Source organism: Rhinolophus sinicus, chromosome 5, assembly GCF_057876585.1.
Source record: "Rhinolophus sinicus isolate RSI-liver-muscle chromosome 5, RSI-T2T, whole genome shotgun sequence".
In the NCBI taxonomy this organism is placed as follows: Eukaryota; Metazoa; Chordata; class Mammalia; order Chiroptera; family Rhinolophidae; genus Rhinolophus; species Rhinolophus sinicus.
The window spans coordinates 17,168,637-17,190,585 of NC_142505.1; the positions used below are offsets into that span (position 1 = coordinate 17,168,637).

The window sequence follows — 21,949 nt, forward strand, 5'->3', positions numbered from 1 at the left end:
GAGGTGTAGTCATTGGCAGCCAACCCGTTGCTTTTAGGATATACGAGTATATATCTTCAGAACCATCCCTACCCACTCTAGTGTCATGCAAGGTGGGTCCTTCTAGCTTCTCTACCTATCGTGCACCACGGTTTATTATAAATTGGATAGCATTGCAGGGCAAGGTTTATGGAAGAAGTTTAATTAGGAAAAGGCAAATCTTCAGTGTGGCTAAGTGTTAGTGAAAGAGGAACAGGCATGGGTTCTCCCGATCCTTCCATCATCTACAGAGAGGCATGTTACGGCCCAGGTGATGCTGGGTCCTCAGTTGGAGAGGCGTTCTAGTGGAAAGACTCTCCCCTCTGTGGATCTGTGTTTTTGGTGGGCGAGCATGTGAAAGGCAGTCTTGGTGAAGAGGGGATGGATGCTAATACTAATGCTAGCGAATTTGGCATGTCTGGGAAAGCCAGCTGCCAGCACCTGGAGGCCTGAGAGTCTTGGGGATATTTTAGTATTCCTCCCACTCCAGGGGGCAGGAAGCCCTCAGTCCTATGGGAGGTTAAGGGAAAAGATAGGGGGTGTCTGGTCCCCACTGGATCATTGTCTTGCCAACCTTGAGTGAGCTCCCAATTTCTTCTTGCGACTTCCGGGACTCCCAGCAAACTTGGAACATAAGGAGAATGGTTATTTGCCTATTCTTACATTTACCATCTGCACTTTGAGTGTGTCATGTTTGTGCTCAGTGGGTTTGGTCATTTCCCTAGAGGGTGAGTCAGATGGTCTTAATTTTTTATTCCCTCCTGTTGTCATTCTGACCTGTAGCAAACACTGATTGGGTTCACCGTTTAAGAAAGTCGTCAGCACCCATATGACACCGTACATTGTGATAGCATGGTACAATGTCAGACAGTTGCTGGACTTGTCGTGGTGATCACTTCTTTAAGTGTATAAATGTTGAATAACTATGGCGTACACCTGAAACTAATATTATATTGTATGTAGCTGTATTTTAATAAAAATCTTTTAAAGAAAAAAAAACTCATCAGCATTGTTCTCAGTGAGCACGCCCTATTTGGATTGGCTGAGCTCTAATGACAAATAGCTACAGCTTGGTCAAGAAGCCAGACTGATGGCTCTCATTTTCCAGTGTCTAGGAAACTTAGAAATGCGAAGGTTTTCTCAGCATGCCCTGGTTCCAGCTCGCTTGTTATCAGACAAGCCTTGGGCAGCACCTGACCCTCCTTTGGACAAATCTGCCAGTTATACCACTCCTGGTTAAAATTCAACCTAGTAATATATTTTTTAAGGGAAGATGTGAGTGAACTCGTATGTTACCATGAAAGTTACATTTGATGGCTCTGAGATGCTGGGTTTTAAAAAAAAGTGTCAAAGGGTTGAAAAATTGTTTTAATTCAGGATTCCTCTATAAAATGGAATAGGGCTTGATGGGCCCTGTTATTGAGATCCTTAAAACTGGATCCAAAAATGTTAAGTTTTTTAAAAATTTTATTAATGGTAAAATTCAAATATACCCAGAAATAGACTGGTATGATAAATCCACATGTATTTATCATGTGGTGGTGTATGATAAGCACACTAATATCATGAGTTCTCATAATAAGTCCCCTGCCAGCTACAGTAGTTCAGTCTTGTTTCATCTATTCCCCCCACGCTTGCTTTCTTTTCTTTTTTTTTTATTTGCTGGACTATAGAATTTACTAATTCATGATTTTAACTCGCACTTTAAATAATATTTTAACCGAGTCATCCTTCATGACTATTCAGTGTTCTGAGGAAAGTATAACAAACTTTGGCATCTAGATCAAATGCCAAAATCAAGTTGTCATCAAAGCATTGAAGAAAGTCAATTCTGAAGCGGTTTGCCACCTATCAGTGAAGGCAAGCTGGCTTTGTAGGGCAGTTCCTGGAATAGGTAGTAAACTTTAAAAATAACCAGTTTGATAGGTGAGACTTAGTGTTTAAAATACTTTTGGCAAACATACCTGTCAGATTAACTTGGAGTGGCAGGGTTAATTCATTTGTAGCATGACTGCTTTAAACTCAGCTTCCTTGGATTTCATTCTATATTAAAACATATAGAAACATTTAATACACAAAATTAATGCAAGTTAAGAAACTAAGGCAGAACTGATTCTTCCTCATGAGATAATGGACTGTTGACGGTAGATAAACCATCCAGCAGAGAACCTACCAAGTGCAAACTGGATATTGTGCTGACGTTACACCAGCATATTCTACCTAGGCAGAAGCACTGTTTTGAAAGTATCAGTATCTCTAAACACTTAATTTACAGATTGGAAAGGGTTACTTTTTAAAAGGTCTTAAATCAGTTTCCTCTTCCACTTGATAAGCCACATGTCTGATTTTTGGTGGCTATGCCAGAATACATCCAGTTATATCTTGAGAGCTTTCCTGGGATTCATAGCGACAGTCTGCTACTGCCAAATTTTTAAAGACTCTTTAAAAATCACACACTGCTTCAGCTAGAGGATCCCTAAAATAATCTGCAGCCATCTAGAGTGTAATTTCCTGGCCCCATGATCTTTGACTCGATGGTTGTGGGGGAAGGCGTGGGGACCAGCAGCTGGGTTATCAAAGGCGCTTTGGAACGACCTGAACGTGCTGAACGTAGTCCGTGAGATGCTGGCTTTGCTCGCTCCACCTTACTCTTAGGGCCCCTTTGTCTGTTGCTGATTCTCTAGGAGTATTCAGTCTCCTTTTAGTCAGAACTTCCAGATCACGACTTTTTCCCTTCCATTTTCATTAAAGAAGTTTTCTTTTATATCTTGCAATTTCTTAACGATGGTCCTCCTTTCATATTTTTTACTGTATGTCTTAGTCTGATCTTCTAGAACAGGGTTTAGTAAAGCTGTTAAATCTAATACCTATAGTCTCAAACTAATACCAATATTCTCAGTTCTCATCTCTGGTTCTTACTCAATATACAATAATCAAAATCATGCCATTTGCTGTGCTGCACTTACTTCTGAGAGATCAGCCTGCTGGCATTTGTGAACCTAGGGCCACCACCAGCCCACGCACTGTCACTGTGAGGGCTCTGCTGCCAGCAGGTGATGTGAAGCCAGTACAGGTAGACTTCCTGGGCAGACCTGGCAGACGTGGGTGTAGGTGGAGATACGGACATGGATCAGAGTGGCAACCAAGCCTTTCTAGAGTTCTCCCACATCCATCCTAGCCACTGACTTGCTTTTTTAACTATCTTGAATTAAAATATTGCAGCTTTTAAATGGTTCCCTTCAAAATGTTTAGCAGCTACATTTTGGACATTACGAGGGGAAGGGAGAGGGGCACCAAAGTAATATTTATATGTATTACTAACAAATTATTTCCTGTTCAAACCAGAGTCTACCAGAAATATGATTATCTTATTGCATCATAGTCTAAGAAACAATTATTTGTAAATATGTCAGAAACACAAATTAGTACAAATCTGGTATCTAAATGCATTTTGATGACCCATTAATCCTGTTCTGGAATGAAACAATAGCTGGCACCCCGGACTTGTAGGAGTTGAAGCAGGGGTGATCAGTAGAGAACAGAGACTTGGCCTGGAGTTTGAGTTAAAGCCTTCCCTTAGGTACTTGAGTGTTTGGATAAATAAAGTTTACCTCGGTGGGGTTTTTTTCATACTTAACTACCTCAGATCACTTCACATTAAGGTATAGTCGAACGTGAATTTTGCATAGAGGTTCTTTTTTGGCAGGGATGCAGATCTCCACATACACACCCTTGACGGTCTTTTTAAAGAAATTCAATTATTAACTGTTATTTTACATGAACAATTTTACCATTATGCCTGGGTTTCTCTGTCTCCGTTTATACTAGCTTTTCATTTTAGCAATTCCTATGTGCATCTGATGTTTCCTTCATAGAAATGTAAGTCTTGCTCATGAATTTTATGGGCATGTACCTTAATTTTGAATTGCAGTATCAAATTTTTAAATAAAAAGTCTACCTAATTAACCATTTTATTTGGGCTTTTTGTTTTTTGAGTTCTGTGTACCAAATAATTCTTTGAGTTACAATTCTTTACCCATAATCCAGGTACACAAGAGCAACACAGTTAACTTATTAAATGTTTAAAGCAGAATTTGTTTTTGTATGCTCTTCTATTATAGGAATGCATAAGAAGTCAAAAAGCTTCTGCATTTTAGCTGGAATAGTTTAAAAGGATTCATTTTCTCCACTTATTCCATAGAGTATCATAAGAGTTGTATTCCATGACAGACGGCTACAGTACACAGAGCATCAGCAACTTGAAGGTTGGAAGTGGAATCGCCCAGGAGACAGACTTCTAGATTTAGGTACAAGTGACCATCAGAAGACCATGGAGAGAGATAGGAAGGCAGTTCAGCTACACCCGTATTGGCACCACGTGTAATTATGTAGAGAGAGCTTTGGTGTGAGCGGATCCTGTGTGCCTTAAGTTGTTTTATAGTTAAACATGTTGACTCTTGAACAATACTGGAATTAGGGGTGCCGACCCCCCCGCGAAATGAAGAGTTTGCATATAGTTTGACTCTCCCAAAACTTAAGTACTTAATAGTCTGTTGTTGACCGGAAGCTTTACTGATAACATAAATAGTCGATTAACACATTTTGTATGTTATGTGTGTTATATACTGTATTCTTACAATAAAGTAAGCTAGAGAAAAGGAAATGTTATTAATAAAATCAAAAGGAAGAGAAAATACATTTACAGTATTTATTGAAAAGTATCTGCATATAAGGGGATCCTCACAGCTCGCACCCATGTTCGAGGGCCAACTGTAGTATTTTTGGTGCTAAAAGACCCTAAGCAAGGAATTTTATGAGTTTGAAGCCATTTATTTAATTCTCAATTGGCATTATCCTTCATATTCTGAATAAAATGAAATAGAAACCATGGTGGGAGAAAGTATGATACTCATTTGGTGGGTTTTGATGTTGAAGTGGTTGACCATGGAGAACATTGAAGAAAAAATTTCAGTGTGGAGGTACAATATTTTCATTAGAACATAATAATAAGTTGTAAGCTTTTAAGTTATTCACAGTGGATGAGTTTCTGTGTAACTTCTTTTTAAAATGCAGATATTCCAATGTCTGTGGGAATAATTGACACAAGGACAAATCCAAGCCAGTTAAATGCAGTTGAATTTCTATGGGACCCTGCAAAACGCACATCTGCTTTCATTCAGGTTTGGATTTTTATTTTACATTGTTAGAAGTATACTAGCCATTTAGAAGGCCATGGATGAGACTGAATTCTTGACACATGAAATCATTTTCTTTTAAATTTTATTTGTAAACTATCTTGTAATGTCTTTTTAAAAATATACAGTTAAATTGCAGTTAATCTACTAAGTCCCTAATATATAGAAAGACAATCTGATATGAAAAAGATTCGAATGTTACTTTTACCACTGGTGGTAACAATAATCAAAACTTCCATTTTTCATAAGATGCATTTCTCTTGAACAAAAGCTGCCATTTAAGAGGCTATGATTGAAAAAGAGTATACTGTTTCAAGATTCTCTACCATTATTTTAAAACATTCTAATATTGACATTTTTAAACATCCACTAAAATAAGAGAATAATAATAAATCTTATGTGTACTCATTATCTGGCTTCAACAGTTATTAGTAGCGTTCCCTTTTTATTGATAGAATACTTGAAAACAACCCCCAGGCATTTCATTTCACCCATAAATGCTCAGTTTGTACCTCTACAAGATGAGTTTTTTAAAAGCATAAATACATCAAATAAAATCAACAGTCATTCTAATACCCAGGATGTTCAAATTTGTATGTGGTAGAATTGGAACTACCGAGTAGGTACTCTTATGGAGAAAAGGCAAACTGCTTAATTACTGACCAGCCTAAGTAAGCTATGGTTTGTATAAACGGTAAAGGATCTTTTGTGTTTTAAATTTTTATGGTCTGCCATATGTGTATATATATATATATATATATATTATCTCCCATCAATTAATAGTCACTAGGGACATGGTTCATACTAGTTGAATATTTTCTCATACTATTTGTCTAACAGAGTAACTAGTTATGTAGTAAATGAAAGTGATGTAAGAGCCGGCCTTAAGTCTCAGACTGCAGTCATACTGCAGACATCAGTTTTAACTTTGAGTTACTAGAAGACGGGGTGTGTAGCAGTCAGAAATTACCAGAGTCTCCGTTAGTCACCCTGTCAGGCACCCTAGAGCTGCCAGGGGGTGCGGGGGGTGGGGGGCAGCATGGCAGAAGTGAACATGGCCCTCAGTGAACTCTGAAGGGCTGACAGAAGAGTTCAGAAGGATACAGGTCAGACAAGTAGTGGGCTTTCTGGACTGTGCAAGTTCCCCAGGCTAAGTAACCCAAGTCAGTGTAGGTGGGCAAAGCAGTGAGATGGTTGCCTGGGTAGAGTGGGGTAATGGCAATAGAGGGCAAACAGTGGAAGCTCTGAATTGTGAGGTGAGGGTTGCTGCGGAGTGGGCCACATGCAAAGCTTAGGCCCCTGGGTCTGAGAGCAGGATACGGTCCAAGTGGAGGGAGGGGAAAGTACATAGGAAGCTACTGTGCTGCTGTTCCCAAGATGAGAGCAAGTCCTGCCTTAGAGGAGAAGCACTGGACTGGGAAAAAAGAGCTCTTTCCCCAAAAGTTCAGCAAGTCTCGGTTGGATTTGTGAAAGGAAATCCGTATTAAAAACAGAGTTCATGACAGGTATCTGGCTAATATGTGGTAGTTACTTTTAAGGGATCTTGAATTTATAGAGGTGGCAGGACATCCCAGAGGGAATAAGATCAATGGACGGTACTTTGAATCCATTTCTGATTGTTTTTTTAGGTACACTGCATCAGCACAGAATTTACTCCACGGAAGCACGGGGGTGAAAAGGGAGTGCCTTTTAGGATCCAGGTTGACACCTTTAAGCAGAATGAAAATGGAGAATACACAGATCATCTACACTCAGCTAGCTGCCAAATCAAGGTTTTTAAGGTAAGATGGAAACCAGGCTGTCAGTAAATAGGCCCAGGTTTGCTTGTAAAGTTGTTTGTAGCCTGATGGATGAAATAATCTACTTTGTTTTTTTAGCCTAAAGGTGCAGACAGGAAACAAAAAACTGACCGAGAGAAGATGGAGAAGAGAACTGCTCATGAAAAAGAAAAGTATCAGCCATCCTATGATACCACAATCCTCACGGAGGTAATGCAGAGCAGCATTTTGGTGTCTGAAGAGAAACAGAGGTTTGCATATTGGCACTATTTCTAAGGATGAGTTTCGCTTACAAAGGGGTTGGGGAAGATTGGGTGGTAGGTTGACATAGGCTCTTTGTGAAATTTGTGGGGGAAATATTTCAGTTTTGGGATTTTAATGGATTAGTTTCCTGGGTGGGATCTTGAATGAAGATGCTGAAATCCCAGTCAGGTCTCAGAAACAGACCTTAAAAACCTTCAAGTTGTCAAGAGATTAAGTCGGGGCCTAGAATGTTTGATTTTTGTCACTGCTGGGGTTTTGCATTTTCTTTAACTTTGAATCCTGCTAGTCATGCAGTTGTTTAATTGGACTGCAGAAACATAAAACAGGGTATTAGATCTTTCTTTGTATAATGAAAAGACATTGATCCCAATCTTTGGTGTTTGTCCAGATGAGGCTTGAGCCTATAATTGAAGATGCAGTTGAACATGAGCAGAAAAAGTCCAGCAAGCGGACTTTGCCAGCAGACTACGGTGATTCTCTGGCAAAGCGAGGCAGTGTAAGGGACTTCTGCTTCTCTTTTCATTGTGCAAGAAACCTTGTGCAGTGTTAGATATAGGACCTACTTCCACCAAAAAGTAAAGCCAAATTTGTTTTTGATGTCCTTGTCTTGATTTAATCTGCTTTTGTTTAGACTTCCTGCTTTCTGTTTGTTCCTCACTGAGGAAAATTTCCTAAATCTAACACTTTAAAACAAAGTTGACCATATTGGGTGGTTTTGGAGGGAAAACAACACTCAGAAATGTGTTCCCTCCCTCCCTCCTTCCTTCCCTCCCTCCCTCCCTCCCCCTCTCCTTTGCACACACACCTCTTCCAAGTTCATGGAAATTAATTGAAAATACTTTCTTTAGTAAAATAGTTATAATTTTTGTGTAATTAAAAAAGGTTTTGCTTCCTCATGTGTATAACTGATAAGAAAATTTCATGGATATTTAAAGAAATGATGGCAGTAAGCTTGACATTAATATATGCAATACTTTGTGTCACATTTCCCTGCATGTAGTATAAAAATGTGTGTCTGTCTGTGCTTTTAAAAGCCTGTTTGGCAGCACTGGTAGGAAAAAAAAACTTTGCATTAGTGTTTCCTCCTGGCACCTGCATTGTGACTTTATGCTTCAGGCCAAAATAGTGCACCTTGCTACACTCAGGCCCGGGATTTTGGGTTGATTATGAGCTTTGTCAGCTTAAGTATAGCAGATCTTTATGACACAACTCTTCATCTAACAGGCCAGATCAGCTATATACCCACAGTAAATGTAAACAGAGAGCATTAAATAATTTTTTATGTATGTCGTCATCTCTGTAATGGCTGCTCTAGTCATCATTGCACTCTTTGTACTATGAAGGTGCCAGAAATGGAATTTTCGCTCTTAAACATGTGTCTGTAATTATCTGTAGCCTATGAGTGAAAATATTTTAAATGCTTCTCTATGTAATAAAACTGAAAATGTACTCATCTGATGGATGGGGAGCCCACATGTTGCATTTTCTTTAACTGGGCTTTTTATATGCAAATCAAAAGTTGTATGCAACAACTGTATACTCCTTCCCCAAACGCCCGCCCCTCCGATTTTGTGTGTATCCTCTTTTGGTTTCCCAGCTGAAAACTCACAAGTGGCTCTTAGTAAACTTCTTTGGTGAAACCTTGGTAACTCAATTCACTTTCCCCCTCTTATTAAAAACTATTTAACTGATTAAAAGGAAGGGGTTCTGATAATTCATAAATTAAAGAACTCTGTTGAAGCTCAGAGCTAATCTGAAGCTGGAAGAATTATTGGTAAATTATTAATGATTCTTAACTCAAGTCTAAAGTATGCAAAACGTCAGCAGTTCATTGGCCTGGGATTTCACATCTTCCTGATGCGCGTGGCTTGCTCCCCCGGGCTGCATTTGGTTTGTTTGAGATACTTCTAAGGGTGGTTAGAGCTCCTTTTGGAAACCTGTTGAAAAAAAGCAAGGTACAGATTAATCCCCTCAAAAAGAGAGTCTGCAGCATTTCATATACTTCCAAGTGCCTGCAGGGGAAGGCATACATTTCTTGCCATTGTTGGGTAGTTACAGTTGGCTTTCAGTAGAGCAGGATGCCCAGACTTACGTGTCAGAAGATGCCATGTGAAATGGTCCCACGTTGAATAGAGGCACTGTTACTGGCTCCTGAGAGCTGCTACGCACCAAGACCCTAGTGTGTCTGTTGGTCTTTCTTTGCCTCTGAACTGTACTTTATTGGCTCAAAGCAGGGTCGCCAACTCCTACAGTCTAAGATAGTTCATCATTTTCTCATCTTCCTGAGAAGGTACTTTGTTCACAGTATACAAACACCGTGACTAGGAGTCCAGACCAGGTAGCACCAGGGCCATGATGGATAACAAAATGTCTTCAGGAACACAGGCACTGCTGCACCAGTGCTTTCTTTGAAAGACAGGGAAGAATGACAAGGTAGAAGCAGCATTATGAAACTATTCCTTGATAAGCCTTTACCCTCCTGGGTTAAGATTGCCAGAGAAACCTGTAAAACACAGACAGGCAGGTCTTGGCGTTCAGCCTGACCATTTAAGAACTTGGAATCCATTCTTTTCTAAAAGTAGAGCCCCCCAATAGAACCAGTTTTCACTGAACACTAGTTTTCTAGTATCCATTGAATCAAGCCTCATATTTACTGGGCAAGTTGTAGATGTCAACTATTAACAGCCCTACTTCTCTACTGCTAAAAGCGTCTAGATGTGTAAAAATAAAATAGGTATGTTTCTCTATCGTACTGTTCTGCCATACTAACTTGAAACTTCATTTCCTCAGTAGACAGTGGATAGTAATTACCAAAGCAAACCTGGCGGGGCTTGATATTAAAAGGTTTATGTTATTTAGATGTGCACGTTATGCTGCTTAGTATTTTTTATTTGGGGAGGATGGTGTAGCAGGAAAATCTTCCAGGTAGCAGAGATGACCATGAGCGTGTGACACCCATATGTTATTCAATCTGCCAGTTGGCTCACAGGGTCTTGGGTTCCTCGAAGTGTATAAGCTGAGGAGGTACTATTTTGTAAGATGAAGTAAAACAACAGCACTAGTTGTAAAAGAATGGGCAGCATTGTGTAAAATTATAGTGAAATCGGTACGCCATGCAGTAAGTTTAGCAGTGCTGTCTAGCCAGATTAGATTTCTTTTTTGAAAGTTGGTAGTAGTTGAAACAATAAGTCCGTAGTCATTTTCCCTGTTTTTGAGGGGATATGTAATGGGTACTTGTAAAGAATATTAAGGTTCAGGATTTCTGTTTTACTTTATTTTCCCTGTATCCATGCTTCTGATGGGCTGTAAGCTCCTGTAATCATTGGAGAAACTTGGTTTCTGCCCTCAGAGTGTTTGACAGTCTCTTAGCTCTTTCCTACTAGTAGTCTTGACATTTCTACACTCAAAAGGATTTTTTAAAAAGAATGTACTCCCTTGCACATTTTTAGGTTGACATCTGAAAATTTTCATCATAAATTTAAATAATCGTACAGGAGACAATTTCTGGCAGAGTGAATAGTTCCATTTATGATTTAAAATAAAACTCTTATGTTACTTTTTGAAGTATATTCTGTGGACTCTACCACAGCAATTTGAAACCCACCATTTTTATAAAGTTCATGATTGAGCTCTTTAGTTAAGTTCAGATTTTTATTCTGCTCTTCCTTCTTGATCTTGTTTTCTCTTCCATTCTCCTTAAATACTTTTATCCTAATATTATATACTTTTATGCCTAAAAATCTTTTAATGATCACCTTAATTCTTACAACAAACTTATATAAATAGAAATTTAATTTTTAAAATTTCCTTTGACCATAAGTCTCTTAGTTTAGAAATTTAAAATGTATTATTAGTACCAATTTATTAAAACAACCAATTATAAACATAAAAGTAGAAATGTTATTGGAAATGCGTCTTGAATTATGAGACAGGGTTGAATTTAAATTTCAGATATTTTTCATAGATAAGAGAAACTTGATTTAGATATGTTTATTTTTCTTTCAGCCAGGTCTTCAAAGTCCTTTTGATTTTTGTGTAAAATGGGTAAAAAGTGATTATGAAAGGGGACCCTTGAAACCAAGGGCATTGTCAGGCACATTAGTCTTAGGAATAATACCGGTGGGGTGAAATGGATCCCTCCACAGCTCAGGTTTGAAGACGTCCACTTGACACCACCCTGGCCAGCTCAGCATGCTTTTGACTTTGGCTTTTTTCGCTTCTCCTAATTGTAAGTCAGTGTGCCTTTGTATATTTTATCCTTGATCTATTCTTTGGTCAGAATTGCGCCTAGGGCAGAAAAAATGTTTTTCACCATGCACCTTCCAGAATAAGTAAATAGTAAACATATGTAGATAGGTAGATAGATATAGGCAGTACCATCCTCGTACATAGGTGATGTATTTCAGTGTTGGGCCTGTCTCGTCTTCCTTGGGGATTATTAATCTTAGAGAAATCAAGGAAGCAGAAGGATTCTGGTGAGGGCAAAAGGAGCGCTAGGTAGGACAGAGCCGCTGTCCCAGTGTCATGTGATGCAGATGCTGCTTTGAATCCTTTCTTGCCTCTGCTATTCTTAAACCTTGATAGGCACTTATTCGAGAAATGATAAAGAGGGAGGTGAAAGTTCTTGAAAACATATTGTACATAAGTATACATTTAAAATGCCTTCACAGATTTTGCTGCTATCATCACTTCAGGTCTTCTGTAAGATTAATCAGTGTCTAGATGCACACAGCAGGTAAATTTTTTCCTTGCCACACACAAGTAAATTTGATGTTTCTATGAGGTTGCTTGATGAGTGTCAGGTATCTTGTGTTTTATAATCCTGCCTTTGGCCAGACTAGAGAGTGAAATCCAAAATTATTTCTTCCACATCCTTTCAAAGCATATCATTAATTTATTTTTGTTTCTGTCCTTAGTGTTCTCCATGGCCTGATAGCCCCACAGCCTATGTGAATAACAGTCCTTCCACAGCGCCCACTTTCACCTCCCCACAGCAGAGCACCTGCAGTGTCCCAGACAGGTATGTGGTCTGTGGAAGTGTGTGCCTGCAGCTGACAGAAGCTCATGACTCCTGTATCGCCCTTTCTGTCCATTTACAGCGTCTTCTATAGCTGAAGTATATAGCAATGGGAAGTAGCCTCCTCAGTTTCAGAAGAAAATCATCTTTGCTTCACCTGTTTGCTCCTAGTCCCTTGTGCCAGACATATTCGGAACTATGAAATTGTAGAAAAGGGGGCATTTTCAAGATCTGTTCTTTGTGAGATAAAAAGAACATTAATGGGGTTCATGGACAGTGAGTTACTGAGGTGAAACTGTGACTTGAGTATATTAAGATTGCATTTATTATAAAGTACATTTGTCCTTAATGCTCACCATATCGAACAAGGGTTAGTTTCTGCTCTATTTCTTCTTCCTCTCAATAGATACACTATTTTTTTTTTTTTTTAAGTAAGTCTTCATCTTAAAGGAAGAGCTTTCAGTTTCTAAGGACTTACTGTGGTTTCAGAAATAGGAATGATCAACTTTGTTTATTCTGTTATCTGGCCTTGATGTGCCACTGAGAGTCTAGTGAGCTCCATGTGGGAGCAGGAACTGCATGTCGGGCACCCTGAAGATGCAGCAGGGGTCCCCAGGGGGCTTGCCATTTTGGGGCGGGAGCTTTGCTGAAGAACTAGTGCCAAGTAGGTCAGACTGGAAGCCTAGGACCAGGGAGGTGGCCCCATCCCTCCTCTTGTTTTTCATCTTCATTTTACCTTAGAAACAGAAGCACAGTGCTACTAGTTTCTTCTCTTGAATTTCACCCTGTTTAATCATGGATAAATGTATTAAAGAGGTCATTTTCGATTTTGTCTTAGAATTACTGTACCATTTCTTATAGCTCATTTTTTTCTTAGGGGTTTTTTGCAGTTATTTTCTATTGTTTTATCTTTCTTGATTTCTCATGTTTTTTCCCTAACTAAAATGAATGAGTGTCCTTCATTTTCCTGTCACCCTAGAGATAATTGGAGACTTTTTGTTTCATAAAACTGGAATTTGTTACTGGAACAGATGGAGAAAAAAGAGGCACAAATTAAACAGTCTTCTGAGTCTTAATCTCATCCTTCTCACTCCCTGACAGTTGTGCCAGCTTTCTTACTGCCGCTTTACATTGCTGTCACAGTGTTATTTTAAATTGACCTAAATAGCCTTTAATGTCTTGATTTTGAAATAAATATATATAAAATCTTTGTTTACTTCCTTCTCCCTAGCAATTCTTCTTCCCCAAATCATCAGGGAGATGGAGTTCCACAGACCTCTAGTGAAGTAAGTATCTTTTTCCTAAAACTGCCAGATGCTTTCAGGATCCTGCATTTTTCAGGCTCTGATGGGGACGTGAGTCATTGTTTGGGTCACTGAGTAGTCAGACCTGTGCTCTTTGTGGGTGTTGTTTTACTTCAAACTTGGAGGATTTCTGTGTTTTGTTTCAGTGTTGTTCTTTATAACATGCCAGTGACTTGGGGTGTTTTTTTTTTTGGTAAGGTTGAATGGCTTCTTCTATTTATGTTCATTTTCTTTGTAAACAGCAACTTCAGCCTTCAGCCACGACCCAGGAAACACAACAGTGGTTGCTCAAAAACAGATTCTCTTCCTACACAAGACTGTTTTCCAATTTTTCAGGTATGTTTGTGTGTGTGTGTGTGTGTGTACACGCACATGTTTTGTTTGCTTGTTTGTCTCTACTTTCATTAACCTTAATTTTTTTAAATTTGAAGTAATTATAGATTTATAAGAAGTTGTTGAGACATGTACAGGGAAGTCGTATGTACCTATCACCCAGTTTCCCCCAGGGCTAACATCTTGCATACCTATTGTACACTATTAAAATCAGGAAACACGGTACAATCTACCGTTCTGTGTGCCCTCATCTTTGTATAGATGTAAATAGTGCTATGCAATCTTTTTATTTTATTAACTTTATTTTGAAATGATTTTTGCTTTACAGTTTGTTGCAAAGATAGTACAGAGAAGTTCCAGGGTCCCCTTCGCTGACATAATTATAGTACAGTAGCAAAATCAGGAAATTGACATTGGTGCAATGCATGAATATAGTCTGTGTCATTTTGTCACATATATAGATCCGTATAACCACCATCGAAGTTAAGATACAGAATTACACCATCACCACAACGATTTCCCTCATGCAACCACCATTTCCCTACCCTCCAACCGCCATCCCTAATCCCTGGCAACCATTCATCTGTTCTCTCTCTCTCTGATTCTGTCATTTCAAGAACATTATATAAACAGAATCATACAATATGTGACCTATGAATGTACTTGGGTATGGTTTTTATAATACTTAAGTGTAAGTTTTTTCTTACATAGTAAGCCAAGAGAGTATTTAGATGGAATTTTAAAAGGGACTAAGCAGTGCTTCTCCAGGTGGTGCAAAAGGACATCTGTTTAGAGGAACAGTAATAGATATACCAGGTGGGCGAGGGGCAGCACTTCCCAAACGTATTTGGCCCTTAGGCCCTTTTCCTAAGGAACACTTACTAACTTGTCCTGTCCAAACACATCCTGAGAAATGCTGGCCCGCAGCAAAGTGGCAGTCAGCTGTCCTTTGCCACAGGGCCGTGGGGGCATAAAAACGCAGCTTCAGCCTTTTCAGAGGACAGAACGTATGTGGACATACCTGGCCTGGAGGAAAGCTTGATTTCAGAAACAACATAGTTGCCTATTATGTCAGCCATTTATTGCAGTGCTTGTGCGATGATCAGTCGTTCCCCATGTGGCTCTTTGTCTCTTTAAAATTAAAGTACTGGATGAAAGTCATGTGCTCCCAGCCACTTTTCTATATGATTAAGTAAAACCTCTTATCTGTGAAAAACTGGAAATTTAAAAATTTCAGTGTGTTGGTCAGGGTAACGCATTTTAAACCCTCATAAGGAAGGCAGATGAAGAATCTAAATGCATACAAAAAGCTCTGACTGTTGGAACTGAGGTTATGCCTCTTACATTAGACGAATACATGTTTCCATCTGGAGACTTAAGCGCTTTTCACCGTGCCCAGTGATCACATGATTTGCTTCTTGCCTTTACCCTGTGGCTTCCCAACAGTAGAATGGAGGATGAGAGTGCGGCTTTGTGCCCTGAGCCTCTTGGGCATCCGCGTTTCAGAAAGGGCTGTGCACAGAGTATCTGCCCCGCTCTGTGGAGGGCTCAAGGAGGTGCACACGCAAGTCTCTGGTCACCCGTGAGCCCTGTTTCCAGAGGCATGGAGCCCACCCCTGTAGAGCGATGACAGCCTGTCATCGTCTAACTGCTCGTGCCTCATAGGCGTGCAGTGTGCGTCTCTGGTCTTTCTTTTACAAACTACAAAAGCTATTAAGCTCTCACATTCAAGCCCTCAAAAATAGAAAGGTAACCCCATTATCTTGTTACTTTTTTAGATTGTTAGTTATCATATGGAACTCATGCCTGAATCTCAGAGGGCATCTCAATTTTCACAATAAACTACAACTTGAGTGTTGACAAGAGGGTGAAACAAAAGATTATGGACTCATTCAAACATAAAAAGTCGAGAGGAGTATGATGAACGCCCATGTAACCATCCCCAGCTTCAGAAATGACCAGCCTTTGGTCAGTCTTCCTACCACTCCCTCCCCTGCTTTTCTGTTGTATTTTACAGTAAATCCTAGATACCATGTCATTGACACCAAGTATTTACGGGGGGAAATCTTAAGGTATAATATGCAATTTTCTGCTGTGTTTCTGTGTTAAAGCTAGCTGCTGTGACAGTTATGTTACACAGAATGTTTGACTTTACATTGCACGTTGTGGAAAAGAGGTCTGTTTAGCTCTCCTACCAACTCATACGACTTTGGGCAAGTCCCCAAAACTCGGGACTTCCGTTTCCTCTTTCTACAAAGTAAAAGATGGGTCTGGGTGATCTCAAGGTAAATTATCGGGGGTCAGTATCCTATTTATTCACATAGCCACAGCACAGCAAAAATATCACAGATGGTGAAATCCTCCATTAGAACAGACAATGCTATAGGCCCTGCTTGGTGATCTCATCTACCAGCCTTTGGGCTTCTTAGCCTCATCTTGATACAGGACATGGAAGACCAGGCATTTTTGTCGGCTCTGAGAGAAAGGGCGGGGAGAGAGAGAGAGAGAGAGAGAGAGAGAGTGTGTGTGTGTGTTTCGTGTATGTGTATACACAGGAGACCTGTGATGCTTTTGAAGAACATTGAGCTGTGTGGAGACAGATGTCGTAAAGCAGCTAGTCCTGCTAGTTCTTTTCCCACTTCTTAGAAGAATCTCTGTTTGCTGTTTTCCAGGTGCCGACTTATTAAAACTGACAAAGGAAGATTTAGTACAAATTTGTGGTGCAGCTGATGGAATTCGGCTCTATAATTCACTGAAGTCAAGGTAAAATACTGTGTTTAAAAGGAACTGTTTTGCTTGAAATCAGACTGTCCCTTTGTTTGTGTGGGGAATTTGGGCAGAATGTATTTCCACGCTAGGTTGGCGTGTGCCTGCGTGCGCTGGGCAACACTGGCAGCGTCGTGCTCACGAGAAGACTGTTTTGTGTACACCCTCAGGGCAGGCCCAGATATGATGCAGGCACTGATGAGGGCAGAGGTAGACTGTAAGACTGGTAGACATGCACATGGGCAGTACTGAGTTCTTGAAGACGACTGGGGTTGTTGCCAAGAAAACAAACTTCTCATTTAGGTGAGCTCTACAGAATCTATGGTTTTCAAGGTCATATGACTACTACTGAAAAGTTATTTAAAATGTCAACTTCTAATTGTAAACTAAAATGAAAGAACCGTAAACTGTGCTGGCTTTTAAGATCCATTCACTATCATTGCTATTCTTAGGCTTGTGTGAGAATTCCATTAAAATTAAACCTTACTGATTTTAAATTGCTGACTTAATCTTGAAACTTAAATTTACCAGCACCTGACAGACCATCTCAATGGTTTAGAGTCTGGATCATCAGATTAGACCACCTGTAATAGTTGGTGTGAGGTGTGTGTTTTTATATTTTTATTAGTAAATTATTTTGTATAATGAAATAACGTTGTAAAGTTCTCATGAGGAAATAGAACTTAGATTCCTGTAGTTGTCATGTGTACATGTGGCGAGGCAGCTTTCTCTCCTCGGCTCATGAGTGGCATCTTCTGATTGCAGGTCGGTTAGGCCCCGCCTAACCATCTACGTGTGCCAGGAGCAGCCGAGCAGCACACTGCTGCCAGGGCGGCAGCAGGCTGCAGGCAACGGAGGCGAGAATGGCAGTGGGACACCTTACGGTGGGTACCGAGGGCGTCTCCCTTTCTGACACTGAGGCAGACACGGCACAGACCTCACTGGGCTTTGAAGGACTTGTCGTGTTAGCACTGCCGAGTGCTGAGGCAGGAGTCCTGAACGCAGTGAGCTCCAGGGCCAAGTCCTCGAGAAGCACAGAGCGGGCTTCCTCAGTTCTTTCAGCCACACTTGGATCTCCTTTTTCATATGGCCGTGTATGGCCAGAAATACCTAACAAGCAAAAGACGAGCTTGAATGCTTTGGGGTTTTGCTGGCTTTTTAAAAAATCTCAGATTCAGTGACGAATGTAACATGGGCAGCTTGGCAAGACAGCAAGTGGGTTTTTCTTTTCTTTTTATCCATTTTACTGACTGGGGGAGAAAACGTGAAATGTCACATGTGTAAAGACGCATCTGTGTATCGGTGCTAGGTGTGTGGATTTGTCTTAGGCATCAAGCCAGCACTGAGCTTTGGTGAGTCTGGGCCGCGTCCCTGGGAACAGACTGTGTCGTTATCCATCTGAGTACTGAGGGCTCCATCCTCCTGCTGGTTCTCCTTACGTGTATAATAGAGAGCTGGACTAGGACAGAGAGAAAACTCCGGCCCCCTCCCCGCCTCGAAAATACAGTCCTTGGGGGAAAAAGCAAGCATTTCTTTTTTTTAACGCATATGTTTTCTCATTTGTCAACTGGGTGTGTGGTAATTTCTCCCCCTTCTCAAATTCAGAGAAAATAAGTGCAACACATTCAGCTTTTCAGAGAAAAATGTGTTCTGGAATTAAAAAAGGCAGTATTTGCTGTAATACTGGGTAGAGCTCTGAAAAGTACTTTGTTGTTTGAATTTTACTATAAAATCCCAGGGGAAGCATCACTGTTGTGAGCTTTTCCATTTGGTGTCATTTTGACTTCAAAAGCTGTGAATTTTAAGACTAAATATACCAAGTTTTAGTCTTAGAGGCTAAAAATTCTAAAGGAGCTCTCCATGTATGGTGTCAAGATTTCCTATGTTATTTACATGTGGTCACAACTGTCACATGCTGAAAGGTATATCCTCAATCATGAGTTTTTGTGGAGGTGTGTGTGGGAGTATTGGCGAACTGAACCCTAGGTCAGGGTCAGCAAACTGTTTCTGTTAAAGGCCAGGTAGTAAATCTCTCGACTTTGTAGACCGTGGTCTCGTTCCCTCCCAGCGCTACCACTGTGGTGCCCAGACCACCACAGACAGTATGGAGGTGATGGGGGTGGCCATGTTCTGGTATCATTTGATTTTGAAAGAACAAATGGAGGGCAGGGTTAGGCTCACACAGGCTGTAGTTTGGCGACGCTGCTCTGGATCATCTCTAAATCTTACCCTAATTATAGTTCCCAGTTCTGAGCTTCTCGTAATGTATAATTAGCAACGGTTTCTAGATTCATATGCACACAGGAACAAACCTTTGTTTGGGAAAGCAGAGTTCTAGCACTCAGATTCCCGATCAGGGTCTGGCTTGGACCTGCCACAGTCGGACTCCCTGGGATGTGCCTGGCGCTGTGCAGACATGGCTGCTGCTCAGTTACACGGTCCAGAGACTCAGGATACTGGGGGTTGCACCTGCGATTTTTCTGTAAAGTAGCAGCAGGATTCATTGGAGCTTTTCATGAGCTATCTTTTATACTGTTTCCAATTCTTTGCGGGGAGGAAGGGGGGAGAGGCAGCTTTTATTCCTTAGGATAAATCCCCAGTCATGGAATTACTGAAGCAAAAACTATGACCTTTTTAGAGTTTTCTTAATATATTGCGAGAAATACTATTTTTGAAAACAGCTTGCTTCGGGTATAATTTATATACCATAAAATCCTCCCATTGTAAGTGTACAATTCAGTAATATTTTAGTAAATTTACAGTTTTATAGCCATTACCACAAACTAAATCCAGTTTTAGTTCCATTACTCCAGAAAGATCCCCTGTGCCCATTTGCAGTCAATTCCTGTTTACCTTTAAGAAAAATTAATACCTCAGATACCTTTGTACAGAGACTACTGTTAATGTTTATTAAATTATATGTGTGAGCATAAATAATGTATTTCAGATGGATAATAGAAAAAATACTAGTTATTTTTTATATATACCAGGGGTGCCAAAAAAAAGGTATATACATGACTTGTAGTCATCTTTTGTTATTGGTATATATTGAGTATTATAATTTTAATAGTTTTTTCCTTTCTTAAAATGTGTATACATTTTTTTGGCACCCTGTGTATACACATTTTTCAGTTACTTTGAAAGGTATGATCTTCCTATAGATCCAGGTAGAAAACAGATTAAAGATTACTGCTAAAATGCTGTTCTTATTTTTTTATTTCAGTTTATCATGCAATCTACCTGGAAGAAATGGTTGCCTCAGAAGTTGCTCGAAAACTTGCGTTGGTGTTTAATATTCCTTTTCACCAAATTAACCAGGTTTACAGACAGGGTCCCACTGGTATCCACATTCTTGTTAGTGATCAGGTAACTCTAACTGCATTTCCCATTCACACTGGTATATACTTTCATATGTCATTGAAGAACTAGAGAACAATTCTGTGACCTCGTTTGCAAGTACTCATGGGAATCATTTTCAAAGAGTTGGGGATCAGAATTTATAATTTTAATTCAGACACTCACTAGGGGGACTTCCAGGTAGTGGAGCATTGGCCCCTTTTTATCTACAGAGGCATTTGAAGGTGTTTTCCTTTTGCCCGCTATTTGATGACAAATTTTAAAAAACAGTAAAAAGTACAATTTTCCCCCAGTGTTTCATGACAAGCAAATAATAATAGAAGAGCACTTAGGCAGTGACGTTTCGTTAGTCGTTACACACAGGACGCAGTGGGTCAGATGAGTGGTTGACCAGATCTCTCAGGGACCATCCTGAACAGGCACTGCTGCTAATGCAGCAGGTGTAAATTTTTACTATTAGGTTGGTGCAAAAGTAACTGGTTTAAAAGGTTAAAAATAATTGCAAAAACCACAGTTACTTTTGCACCAGCCTAATACTTCACACTGCGTTCATGAGTTACCATTTTGGCCCTTGGGTCCTGTATTTGTGCTGCAGTATATAGATGACATTTTCTTTTAACTACTAATTTTAATCTTTTACAATCAGTTAAGGAACCACTGGACCTTAATTATAATCTTCTTTCTCCTTCTAGATGGTTCAGAACTTTCAAGACGAGAGTTGTTTTTTATTCTCTACAGTAAAAGGTACTTTGAATATGTGCATGTGCTTTGAAATGCTGGAGTCATGAAAAAATAGTGTGTGCCTATAACCAGCCGTCATCTTGTGTGCTTGCTTTTGAAAAGGGTGGCTGTACGAATTTTAAGAGAGTTTGGAAAATGAATCAAGAGACTATTTCTCATGGTTGTAGTAGAAGTTAACTAGCCAGTAAGAGGAGTCAGTCCTAGGAAAAAAATTTCAATTCATTCAGCCAATGTTTTACTACGTACCTTGTGTTAGACACCATGATTTGGGTGCTAGAAAGGTCTTGAACAAAACAGATTCCATGGCGCTCCTACTCTAGTGAGGAAAGCAAACCAGACTTGGCCAACAGATGCCCATACTTACAAATATTTTAAGTGCATGAAGGAATGGGAAAGTGTGGATGGAGTGTTTATGGATAAGGGGGACCTGGCTAGGGGGATGTGAAGCTATTGGGCAAGGCTTCTCTGAGGAGGTGTCATTAATGCTGAGACTTGAGGAAGGAGGAGCTGACCATGTGGGAGTATCCCAAGGCGGTGTGGGGCTGTGTGTGAAGGAAAGACCTTGGCTGCTTTGGAGGCTGGCAAGAGCCACGCAGCTGCCATGCAGAGTGTGAGGGGTAAGCAGAGCAAGATGGAGTCAGAGCAAGAGGCAGGTCTGGTGTGAGGGACCTGGTGATGAAGGTAGTTTAGGTTTTATTTGAAACGTATTGGGAAGTCAGTGAAGCTGTTTAAACAAAGGAGTAATGTGATTAGATTTTTCTTTCACTCTTGCAACTCTGTGGAGACAGGTAAGAAAGTGGCAAAACTGGAGGCAGGAGGTGTCATCTAGGTGAGAGGTAATGCCTGCTGGGCGCCATATTTGAGGGAGGAATGGTTGTGACTCTTAGAAGAGCAACTGAGCAGACTGTGGTCCTGGTAGAGAGGACCTGGTAGGTATGGTTGGGGGAAAATCAGTTAAGAATTCCATTTTAGATGCGTAGAAGTGTAAAATTGGCAGTTAATGAGACCTGTCTCAGGCAGGCAGGAAAGGCCTGGGCTTGAGATATAAATTTGGAAGCCTTTCCCATATCAGTGCCATGGAAATTGTTGAGTCATTTCATGAGAGAAGTGAAAAGAGAGGCTTGGACAGGGCTCAAGTGCGTTCCAATTACAGGCTTAGATCAAGGAGGAATTTTT

General features: G+C 40.2%; 2 protein-coding genes across 5 annotated transcripts in view; one reads left to right on the plus strand and one right to left on the minus strand.

Annotated features, from left to right (window-relative positions):
* Positions 1-21,949, plus strand: part of UBP1 (upstream binding protein 1) — a 50,677-nt gene that overhangs the window by 24,723 nt on the left and 4,005 nt on the right. For 2 of the 3 annotated variants that reach the window (XM_074312708.2, XM_019727722.3), the window contains 11 exons: positions 4,220-4,325; positions 5,092-5,198; positions 6,842-6,994; positions 7,091-7,201; positions 12,172-12,275; positions 13,504-13,558; positions 13,819-13,912; positions 16,582-16,672; positions 17,441-17,559; positions 19,899-20,041; positions 20,725-20,776. In XM_074312708.2, the coding sequence (XP_074168809.1) occupies positions 4,220-4,325; positions 5,092-5,198; positions 6,842-6,994; positions 7,091-7,201; positions 12,172-12,275; positions 13,504-13,558; positions 13,819-13,912; positions 16,582-16,672; positions 17,441-17,559; positions 19,899-20,041; positions 20,725-20,776 (1,135 nt within the window). Of the gene's footprint in view, positions 1-4,219; positions 4,326-5,091; positions 5,199-6,841; positions 6,995-7,090; positions 7,202-7,643; positions 7,752-12,171; positions 12,276-13,503; positions 13,559-13,818; positions 13,913-16,581; positions 16,673-17,440; positions 17,560-19,898; positions 20,042-20,724; positions 20,777-21,949 lie in introns of all 3 variants that reach the window. The other variant, XM_019727720.3, reaches the window with a different exon arrangement.
* Positions 9,657-21,949, minus strand: part of FBXL2 (F-box and leucine rich repeat protein 2) — a 60,927-nt gene continuing 48,634 nt past the window's right edge. The window contains exon 16 of one of the 2 annotated variants that reach the window (XR_002137030.3): positions 9,657-9,758. The gene's annotated coding sequence lies outside the window, so the exon portion shown is untranslated. Of the gene's footprint in view, positions 9,759-17,648; positions 17,786-21,949 lie in introns of those variants that run through there. The other variant, XR_002137033.3, reaches the window with a different exon arrangement.